At 39.7% G+C, this 11,348-nt stretch overlaps 3 protein-coding genes across 4 annotated transcripts in view; all 3 read left to right on the top strand.

The window, feature by feature from the left end:
- Nucleotides 1–1,329, top strand: part of LOC122785253 (hemicentin-1-like) — a 34,657-nt gene extending 33,328 nt beyond the window's left edge. The window contains exons 22-23 of the mRNA XM_044050979.1: nt 580–837; nt 931–1,329. Of these exons, the coding sequence (XP_043906914.1) occupies nt 580–837; nt 931–938 (266 nt within the window). The 3' untranslated portion in view covers nt 939–1,329. The remainder of the gene's footprint in view (nt 1–579; nt 838–930) is intronic.
- Nucleotides 1,330–1,850: 521 nt separating this feature from the next.
- cmc4 (C-x(9)-C motif containing 4 homolog (S. cerevisiae)) lies at nt 1,851–2,830 on the top strand. Of its 2 annotated transcripts, XM_044051342.1 has the most exons (3): nt 1,851–1,983; nt 2,096–2,155; nt 2,243–2,830. In XM_044051342.1, the coding sequence occupies exons 2-3, from the start codon at nt 2,098–2,100 to the stop codon at nt 2,380–2,382; spliced, it is 198 nt and encodes a 65-aa protein (XP_043907277.1). In that variant the 5' UTR covers nt 1,851–1,983; nt 2,096–2,097; the 3' UTR covers nt 2,383–2,830. The 2 variants fall into 2 exon arrangements, with proteins under 2 accessions (XP_043907277.1, XP_043907275.1); XM_044051340.1 differs by lacking the exon at nt 1,851–1,983 and having other exon boundaries at nt 1,990–2,155.
- Nucleotides 2,831–4,065: 1,235 nt separating this feature from the next.
- LOC122785857 (hsp90 co-chaperone Cdc37-like) lies at nt 4,066–10,400 on the top strand. The gene is made up of 8 exons (XM_044051846.1): nt 4,066–4,444; nt 4,971–5,252; nt 5,470–5,575; nt 7,071–7,186; nt 7,972–8,094; nt 8,709–8,891; nt 8,991–9,062; nt 10,062–10,400. Exons 1-8 carry the CDS (start codon nt 4,337–4,339, stop codon nt 10,200–10,202), a joined length of 1,131 nt encoding a protein of 376 aa, XP_043907781.1. The 5' UTR covers nt 4,066–4,336; the 3' UTR covers nt 10,203–10,400.
- The last annotated feature ends 948 nt before the right edge of the window (nt 10,401–11,348 follow it).

The raw sequence follows: 11,348 nt of genomic DNA on the forward strand, positions 1-11,348 counted from the left end.
ACTTAGTTTCCGAGATTAGAATTGGACTTAGAATTGGGTTTAGGTTAAGTTTAGGGCTAGGGAATGTCTATGAGGTGTCCTCACTAAGCGATAAAAAGGAGTTTGTGTGTGTGTGTATTACAGGCATTACTCATGTTGTGGGGACCTGTGTTCACAATCCCATTTTGGGGACTTGTCTTCTTTATGGGGACAAAAAGTAAGTCCCCTTAAAGTAAACTATTACATTTTGAGGTGATGACATGTCGTGTGGTTAGGATGAGGTTCAGGTTCGTTATGGTTAAGGTTAGGCTAGTACTAGTGATGGTTAAGGTTAGAATATGAATCCAGGAAATGATTGTGAGTCTCATGGAGACCAAAACCTGGTCCCAGTGAGGCAGAACTTCATTTCTGAGGAACTGGGTAAATTTAGGGCTAAGATTTGAATTGTGGTTAAGGTAAGGGTTAGAATTGAGTCACCGGGAAATTAATGTAAATCAATGCAATGTCCTCTGAGGTGTGTGTTGTCTTGAATTAGTTACTCCTCGAGGACCGTCCTCGTGGATATCAAAACCTGGTCCTAATGAATCATCTCCTCTCCAGTTCCTCCAGTGTTCCTCAGTCCTGAAACACAAGTTTTGGACATCGCAGCGGGAGCCGACGTCTCCTTAAACTGCACAGCCACAGGAAATCCCTCCCCCATTTACAGCTGGCAGTCGTCCCATCCCGTGCAGCAGGAGAGGCCGGAGGACACCGCCGTCCTGACATCGTCCTCGCTGCCGCCGGGCACCTACACCTGCACCGCCTCCAACGCCCTGGAGAAGAAGAGCAAGCAGTTCATACTCAAGGCCAAGACCAAAGGTGAACGAGTGGATCACGGTGGTGAGGAGGAAGTCAACATTTTCTCCATTGTCTTTGTGTTGTTAACCCGCAGTGTCTTTTGTCGTCACTCAGGTGTTTGAAGTGATCTGGAGACGAGGCGTTGGACACGTGCAGAGACGTCGGCAAATGTGTTCACAACTCGACAGATATTTATAAGAGTCTGACTTTACATCTCCCGATGACCAGAATATACTTTATTTTGTCAGTATTTTAACATGAACACACTCTTTCTCAGTAGATTATTATTAGTTTAGGCTTTATGTCTTTATGCTTCCCATGTCATATCCTGTTCCTAATTTATATGAATATATATATATATTATTTTCCTATCAAAACATTTATCTTGTAACATAAGCGAGTAGCTGCACAATAACATAGAAACCACTGAATGTTAAAGATAAGCAGATCATTCCTGTAAATATCAACTGTTTCCTTTAATGTCTTTATGAATAAAATTAAATTAAAAACGTTGTCGTTATTCACCTTTATTTTATTGTTTATTTTATTTAATTTCTAAATAAATTTTCAATTTTTTTGCCTTATAAGGTTTTAAGAGTCTTCCTGATTAATATTTTAGGCAAACCACCAGATGTCGCTGTTTCCCCAAATAAGAGATGATTCATGTGGGCCTCATTGTAGGCGGAAGTGACTTTGGTAGTAATCTTTTAATAATTGCACCTGAGAGTTGGTGGTTTCATTAATGTCTTTTTTTATGTTTTATATGTAGTTATAGTAGAAAAACAGAAACAAGGTCTGACGTCAGAGATTAAAGTCTTTTTCTCTGAGAATTCTGACAGTAAAGTCGGAATTCTGACTTTATTGTGACAATAAAAAAATCATATGTGTCCCTAATCCTCTTCCATAGTAGTAGTAGTAGTAGAAGTAGTTGTAGTGGTCCTGGTACTAGTAGTAGTAGTAGTAGTAGTCGCAATAGTAGTAGTGGTAATCTCCTAATCCAGACTCCAGTCCAGTAGGTGGCGGTAATGCACGTTTAAACTTGTTGAGAATCCGCAGAGAAAGAAGCCCAGTATTGACTTTAGCGGCTAACGTTAGCTTGTCGACCCTAAACAGAGAAAGAAGCTCTTTTTTTAAACATTTATAAAGACGTTAATTAAAGCGACTGAGGTGCGAGCGATCTTGATTATGACTTAAAACGAACGGCTGAAACTTTTCAGAAAACTGTCATCGTCATCGTACATGTTTGGTTTTATTCATTTATGCGTTAATATATTTTCAGGCATGCCCCAGAAAGACCCGTGTCAAAAGCAGGCATGTGAAATTCAAAAGTGTTTACAAGGTACACTCAAAGAAATACAACAACAATATTTAGTTCAGTGTCGTCAGATAAAGTGCACGTTGTTGACGTTGTTTTAATAAACTGCAGCTCACAGGTACGTGGAGAGAATGTGTGACCATGTGATCCAAGAGATGCGGAGATGCTGTGAGAATCAGGCCGGAAAATCCGTGTGCTGCTCCGGCTTCAGGGAGCCGAAACCTGCGGAGGACAAGACGAAAACATTATAAACTTCACCTATTGAATGTCATGACGTCACATTGTATCAATTTGTTATCTGACTAACCTTGTGTTGTAAACATTGCAAACAGTTTGTTTGTTTCATCATGTGTAAGAGTATTATTGTTGTTATTATTAAAGGGAGCCTGCACATATCCAGATTATTTCATGCGCGTTCTGTTTTAACTACATTAACATAAAGAAGGAACAATGCAGCATTATATGAACATTAATGAAATAATCCATGCAGCATGGATGCGACAGAAAATATACATGGACTAAATAAAAAAAAAATATATATCAACAATTTCAATTGTGTCAACGGCCAATGAAAAAGAGATTAGTTTAAACAAACTGGAAAATAGCTGAATAAATATTGTAATAGGTCTTTATTTATGAGGAAATGCACTGTTTTTTGTCTGTGTTTTTAATATTTTAAATAAACCAAGTCAGAATCAACTAACATAATTGTAATTAGGTAATGTCAAAGAACTGATTATGAACAATACCTACGTTTATGTACAAATATGAGAATATAATAAATAATATGTACCTAAATCATTCGATTTTTATCATGTATATATCATGTATGTATTTTCTTTTACGTCACTATGTTTTTACTTGTTATTCCCTCGTTTTTTTCCCCTCGTAACATCACCTGCCAAGGGACGACAGGTGGGAATTAGCAACCTGACATACATGTATTTACATTCAAATGTTTACTGATAGGCATTGTCCCTTTCCTTAACCCAATACAAATCACATACATGTCAAAGAATTATATAAGTTAGAAAAAGATGCATATCCATATTTTTTTAATTCAAATATAAATGTGTTCCTGTTTCTTATTGTTTATCAAGGGAAACAATTTGATAATTGAATTGATTTCCCCAGAAGAAGAAAAAAAAGGTACTCTACTTAAGTACAACTTCACATATCTGTACTTTACTTTGTTATTATATTTCTAGCAACTTTTACTCCAAATTTCCAAGAAGGGTTGGTATTATGGTCTGTATTTGTATAGTGCTTTACTAGTCTTGATGAGCTGCTTTACACAACAGTTTTCACCCATTCACATCCTTCAACATGGGGATAAGTGTCTTGCTCAAGGACACATATAGACTAGCAGAGCCAGAAATTGAACCCACAACCTTCCAGTTGAAAGACAACTCGCCCTACCATTGAGCCATGGCTCAAATCCTAACTCCTCACTATACTACTAATACTATTAATACTTCATAACAGAAAATTACTTTTGATACTTAAGTACAGTAAATATAGTCATATAATTTAAGACCTTTACTTAACTTTACTTTTAGGTAATATTATAAAACTATTATAACACTTCTACCAAAGACTTGTACTTTTACTACTTTATACAAGACTTGAATATTTCTCCTTCAAAATAAAACACTATGGGCGGAGAGGGACTGGGGCGCAGTGACGTGCACGTGAAATGGACCGTTGCAAATCTTTCTAGAATGCTGTAGTGGTGTCCTGTTAGCTCGCGCTAACTAACCTCCTCTGAGTCCGTGCTGGACAAACACAAACATAGTTTTACACAAGTATCCCGTTTAGGTACTTTATACAAGACTGGAATATTTTATGAATAAAGAGCTTGTCCTTCAAAATAAAACGCTGTGGGCGGAGTCACGACCTGACGTACGCCTGCGTGACGCAGTGACGTGAACCGGAAATTGACCGTTGCAAATCTTTCTAGAATGCTGTAGTGATGTCCTGTTAGCTCGCGCTAACTAGCCTCCTCTGAGTCCGTGCTGGGCAAACACAAACACAAACCTTCACTTCACCGAACTCGGGTAGGCATTTTGCCAAAAGTTCGCCCTCCGCTCTTTGTATGCTTTTTTGATTCTAACTTCGGGCGAGTTTAGTTTGCTCGCGAACTTCGCCGTTAGTCGTTTTTCAGAGCTAACGCAGCCAGTGTTGATCATCACCATCATCATCAACATGTCGGGGATAGACTACAGTGTGTGGGACCACATCGAGGTGTCAGATGATGAAGATGACACTCACCCCAACATCGACACACCCAGTCTCTTCAGATGGAGACACCAGGTACAACTTTAGGGCATACATTTGATTTTTTAATGGCTTATTGTCAGCAGTAATAGACACGACACCGCGAGACGTTAGCTTCCATCCTCCCTCCTCTCAGTTGCTGGTGTTTTACTTACACCATCGTGCATGTTATTAAATGTTCTGGCAGTACATATAAACTTCACTCGTTGCATAGAGTTCAGGATAAAAGCACAAGAATTAACACGTTAGGGGTGGGAATCGCAGGGTACTTCACGATACGATACAATAATATCACAATACGATGATCCTGTCAGTACTTTACATGCTAAGGCAGTAGTCCGACTTCCTGTTGACCTGTACGTCACAGAAAAACAAAGATAATGGTAAGATGGATCGTGCTGTGGTTCTGCACATTACATATTCGTAATTCTCGTCTCTTCATCAGTCCAATATATGTAGTGAACATGGATGGGGCATCTCTTAACGTAGCTTTCTCCACCATTATCCCTGCTGTAAACACAAGCTACAGTCCAACTTTGATCTCATGACATTGTGAATTCAGGCACGGGTGGAGCGGATGGAAGAATTCCACAAAAAGGGTGACGACTTAAACAAGAGCCTCGCAGACTGTCGGCGTCGGCTAGCAGAGGCACAAAAGAAAGTACAAGAGCTGACCATTTCTGCAAAGGAAGAAGGCAAAGCGGAGCTGAGCAAGGCTCAGGCCGAGGAGAAGAAGTTGAAAAAAGAGGAGCGGGAATGGGAGAAGAAGAGGGACGATCACAATCGGGATGAGAAGAAGCAGCCATGGAATGTGGACACACTCAGCAAGGAGGGCTTCAGCAAGGTGGGTGCCAGATTCTACTGTTTCTCAACCCTACTGGAATCATAGCTCAGAGCCTGTTTTTGAAATGGTCTCGTATGGTGATACATTTTCACCTACCCTACCTCCACAGTTTGTCTTTCTGCAAAATGACAATGTAATGGACAAAACCATGTTCACTGTTAGGTAGGTTTGTCTTAAGGTATCAGAAACACAATCTGTTATTGTCTGTCTTCCATAGAGCGTCGTCAATATCAAACCTGAGTCTCATGAGGAAACCGAAGAGGAGAAGGAGCAGAAGCATAAAACCTTTGTGGAAAAAAATGAAAAGCAAATCAAACATTTTGGTAAGATGTTTATTGGCTGTTGTTATCTTGAAAGATACCCATGTTTGTCTGTGAAGGTTCTGGGTCATCTTCAGGGATCAGCTCAGCGCTCCAGACTAACTTTTTTCACTAGGAGCACAGTGGCCCCCCAACTGAAAATTTTAGGGGCATACACCGTAAATCAAAATACTAACCAAATATTCACATTTCTACTCATTTCCACTGTATTACGAATAAATACTTTGATAATAGATGCAGAAATTACAATGTGCTGTTTCAAATTCAGTGTTTTGAAGATGCAACATACAAGGTAAACCGACAGCACCATCGCTGTCATGACAGTACAAATATCAAAAAAATATACCATACATTCAGAACAAAAAAAAGTGCTTAGTAACCTTTCGGTCATTTCACAGTTAAAAACAATACTTAACTAATAATACACTAGTTAAACATAATACTAAGTATTGACACAATATTAATACAATATTACTTACTGCACTTCACGAAGTTTGCCAGTGCATGCACTGTTGACAGTTTAAACACAAAACCTCCTCAACCTGCTGAATTCTCGCAGCCAGTCTTCCAGAAAATGGTGAGTTCGGGCCTTTTTCGCCACACAAACCTCTGACTCTGAATCACCCGACACTGTAGACTCTGGCAGTAGCACACTAAACGCAGGTCGGAAGTATGAGTCAATAGTTTGCTTGCTCATTGTTCACCTCAGATACACGTAGCAGGTTGTGATATCTGTCTGACGTTTACACGCTCGATTATCTCTAGGACCCTCCCCCTTCACACATTAGCCACTTACAGTGGCCGTTCCCAATCCTTCTCACACTCATTGGCCTGCCACAGATTCCAGATTCATTGACGCGTCCTGTCCACATTTAACGTTGTGTTAAAAAAGGTGCGACTGGATGTAAAATTCACTCGCACACTCTCAAATTTTGGTCACAGTCTAGAGCCCTGTAGCTGAAGGCAACTGGACTTTTGAGACAAGTTGAAGATGTCTCACCTCTCATCCAAGAGTCCTCTTCCAACGTCATGCAGCTGTCCTCCTATATTTGAAGGACTCATTTGATTAGGAATGGGCCTTTCTGAGATGATTCAAGAGCTAGTGAAAGTAATGCATGGTTCACAGGGTGTTGAGCTAATGGAGGCAGTTAACGAGGTGCATTCAAAGACCCTGGTAAGTTTTATCACTTCTGTGGGATCTACAGCGTGTTGAGCTGAGAAGAGCAGCTTGACGATGCATTCAAGAAACCTCGCAAATTCTGCAAACACACCCAAAGTCCACTAAACGCTTGCTGCCTCTGCCACCTTGTAAAAACAGGTGAACCACAAATTCATCGTCATATTTTTTTATCTCTTTGAGTGAAATTTTGAGGGCTTGGCCATGCATGAAAACTCGCCAAAACTGGTGTGCAACTTAACCGAAGCCAGTCCAGTTGCTTAGAGTGAACTCCCGAAGATGATATTGGTGTTTGAAAATTAATGGTGGTCTTTTCTACAGGCATGCTGCGACGTTGGGATGACAGCCAGAAGTATCTCTCTGACAACCCCCATCTAGTATGTGAAGAGACTGCCAACTACCTTGTCATCATGTGCATCGACCTTGAAGTGGAGGAGGTAAAAACATGGAGAAATTTTTTTTTATATAAATAAACAAACCGAAATCTGTGACCACAAAACTGGGATTTGAACTGAGTCGTGGATTTTGTGTACTGATCCACCCGAAACTAGCCTGAGATAGGAAGTGTGCCAGTACCTACAATACAGCACTTAAAGACTACAAGGAAATAAAAAAGCAGAGGTGAATGCCTGTTGAGAGATCTCTACTAATGGAATGTGAGATTGATTCGGGAACTGTGGGCAGATACACACATGCAGAGTATGTTTACCACTTTATCTCACTGTTAACCAGCCTTTTCTGACTAGAAATGTGTAAACCACTTACATGTGTACTTCAAAAGTGTTGTCTTTGTCGGCTGCCACCATCTCCTTCCTATTATTTTGTTTTCTGAATTACAATCAAACCTTGGATGGGTTGGGTCAGGAAGGATCCACCCACTGCATCATTTGTTGTTGACTAATGAAATCACAATTTTCTACATTGATATTTATTTATTTATTTAAATTTTTCTTTCCACTATTTTGCTGTTACTGAACAGTGCAGCCAAACTCTATTTAAAAACATAGCTCTAAGAGAAAAAATATATAACAGCATTTAGGCCAAAGCACATTTCTGAGCTGTGCCATACATGTTCTTTCAACCATAAACTTGGAAAAATTCATCTGTTTTTTTTTGAGAATCACTAGTTAGACCACAACGTGGCACAGGCTATTTCGTTTTGTCAGTTGTTATGTGAGTTCCAACGTGTAAACCGGTCTCAAAACGTTTCCTCTTTTTCTAGAAACGCGCATTGATGGAGCAAGTGGCTCATCAGACCATCGTCATGCAGTTCATTCTGGAGTTGGCAAAAAGCCTCAAGGTGGATCCTCGCGGGTGCTTTCGTCAATTCTTTGCCAAAATTAAGGTGAGTGAATCTTTGGATGCTTAATTTTTTTCTGTGATTTAAGCTTTTTAAATGTGGTTTCTTTGCTCCCCTGTCACAGTAAATAGACAAGATATGTGACATGTTCTTCCATTTTGTGACGTGGAAGCGGAAGTGATAATCAGCTGATTAATCGCTGATTAAAATTATTGTCAGTTGCGGCCCTGAATATGTTCCAGAAACAATGGAATCAGCCAAAGTAACTCGGTAACCAAAATGTGAAGATGAGGCTTATTAGTTTGTGTGTTTGAAATGCAGTTTTCATGAGGAGGTCCCTTTCTCCTGATTCTTGTGCTTTGCACTCAAGTTGAGTCTCATTCCCTCGTCATGACTCAGCCTCCTTCCTCTCTGTCTCTTTCGATCTTTCTTCTGCACCAGAGATGATTGAATCAACAGGAAGTACTAATCCAGAAGCAGGGACTTTTTTAATCCAGGAACAAAAGCACAGGCACTTAAATGTATTTCCTCCTTTGGTTAAAAAAACAAACAAAAAAAACACATCAAATTCGCAGGATCCTCAAAAAGCTGTTGATTCTTGTTGGTAGAATTACTGTAATACATGCAAATGCTGATGGTGTGTATGTGTCCCGGCACAGACGGCAGATCAACAGTACCAGGACGCTTTCAATGATGAGCTGGAGTCATTTAAGGAGCGAGTCCGTGGCAGGGCAAAGATCCGCATAGAAAAAGCCATGAAGGAGTATGAGGAAGAGGAACGACAGAAGCGCCTGGGGCCAGGAGGACTCGATCCTGTAGATGTGTACGAGTCCCTGCCAGCAGTAAGTGCTTTTGTTATTTTCCCCCAAAATCCACAGCACTGACTGTCTTTTTCTTTTTAAAGTTTAAAATGTTTGACATGGTATGTTTTTGATTTGCAGGAGATGCAGAAATGTTTCGATGACAAGAACATCCAGTTGCTACAGGATGTCATTAGCAAAATGGACCCAACGGTAGGTGTCCTTTTGTTAAAGTTGGGGTTAGACAACATATTTTTAACATTACTGAGCAGTAACTCCATAATAATTTTTCGACACAATGTAAACCAAAGGATCTGAGAGAGAACTTGACTGCTGCATTTCCTGTTTCCAACCTTGGCTTGTAACGGGAGACTTTGACCAATCACAGAGCAGTTAAGAGAGGGCACTTCCTATTGGTTGTTTGCGTGTGCATGTGTAAACGTCAGTACGTTTACATGCGCAATTTAACCGAGCTCAGGCCGTAGTCTGATTAAGACAGGCAATCGGACAACTTGCAGTGTATACATGCGAAGCAGAATATCGATTTATTGCCATGTACATCTGACTCCGCCTCCATAGGTGGCATAGTATCCCTCTACAAGCTAGCGCGGTTGTATATGTTAATCGTGATACAAATTGATTGTGCTTGCTGTGTTGTCAGAAGAAAGACACCGCCACCATACGATTTCCAGCAACTGTACTGCAGTTCATACGTCGTCTCCTTCTACTTTTGTTCATGTGCAGAACGCCCAGTCCGACTCCAGTCCAACTCCAGTCTGATTAAGCGGAAACATGCAGGATTAATCGGACTATGAATCACATTATCTCGCTTTGTTAGTCCGACTAAGACTCTCTTGATTTTAGTCAGACTAACATTTGGTTCACATGAAAATTGAATAATTGTCTTAGTCTGACTAAAATCAGACTTTTAACATGCACATAAACAAGACTATACTAACACTGCAAAGCAACATTTGCAAAATTAGGTCTTAAGGCCAGAATGATACTTCCTCCAGAGGTTCCACCCAGTTACACGCGATGTTAATGTCGTAATCTGCTAGGATTAGATATTTCCTACGATACAGTACAAATTGCGATACTCACATGTAACAAATGTTTGAAATGTTAATACAAAAACAGATTTTCACTTTTTTTTTTGTCCTTTTTTGGTCATTCAGTCACAAATGTTGGTAATTTTTTTGCATGATTTAGGAGGCGAAGCTTCACATGAAGAGGTGCATAGAATCCGGGCTCTGGGTCCCCAACTCTAAACCAGACGATGGGGATGAAAAAGAGGAAGATGCCACGTATGAGGAGGTGAAACAAGAGCCGGAAGAAGCTAAGAAGGAATAAACAATATAAATAAAGTCGAACTCACAATTTGTTGCTTTTGCGAATGTTACCTTCCCACTGTATTGCTGGCCGAGTGTCTGTACGACTAGTTTGTCAATTGAGGAATAATTCAATAATTCTGTTTAGCTGTGACTTGAGGGTCAGCTACATTTACATCAGTAAATCCCGCTTTAAAATAAAAATCTGCTTCTGATCAGATCATTTGTTTGGACATTACTATTTATTGCTTATATTCTTTACATGTACAGTATGTGCATTCTATTCTTTTCTATGTTTTTCAAATTCACTGCTTATCAGGATAAATCACCATAGTAACTTGCTGCGCCATTGATCTAAGCCAAGTCACAGTTGTCATTTCTCAAGTATCCCAAACAGGGACTTTGAGTTTGTGACTAATGAATAAATACATAAAAACAGTCTTTATTTATAGATATTATGTGGAGTCACTTTGTTCTTCCAGACTTCCAAGTTAAGTCAGATTTGTAAATCCTCTGAGGCAGTTTTTGGCAGAGAATGCTTATTTTGGACCAACAGGTCAAGTCAGGTATATACAACTATATTTCTAGAGCACATTCAAAAACAACCAAGGGTGACCAAAGTGCTTTACAGCAGCATAAAAGGTATAAAACACAAAATCAATAAGAACATAAAAGTAAAATAGTAAAAAGGTCAAATCTATATAGAAGTGTCGTGGTTGACTGTTCTTATCCTGAATCAAAAGTGAAGGCCAAGGAGAACAGGTGGGTCTTTAAAAGTGATATAAAATGTTCATTGGCACTGGCAGATTTAATTTCCATGGGTAACTTCTTCCAAAGTTTAGGGGCAGCTACAGGAAAAAGCCCGTTCACCCCAAGTTTTTAGTCGGGGTTCTGACACGTCTAAAAGCAACCTGTTATTAGACCTCAGCGCTCACAGAAAAAGAATTTTAGAGAGGCAATCCTAACCCATCCTAAAAACTCAAAATTTTCTTTTACCTTGTAGGTTGTGGGTTTGCCAGTGTGTGAATGGGTACGAAATATTAGTATGAAAGTCGTCATTAAGACTGTTCAATAATAAATGTAAACCCATTATAAACATTACTATGCAAAAATAAATCACTTTTGTTCTGGACACTTTTATTTTGAAAGGACAGCTCGGTTGGGTTGT

The sequence above is a fragment of the Solea senegalensis genome, linkage group LG19, assembly GCF_019176455.1.
Source record: "Solea senegalensis isolate Sse05_10M linkage group LG19, IFAPA_SoseM_1, whole genome shotgun sequence".
Classification (NCBI taxonomy): domain Eukaryota; kingdom Metazoa; phylum Chordata; class Actinopteri; order Pleuronectiformes; family Soleidae; genus Solea; species Solea senegalensis.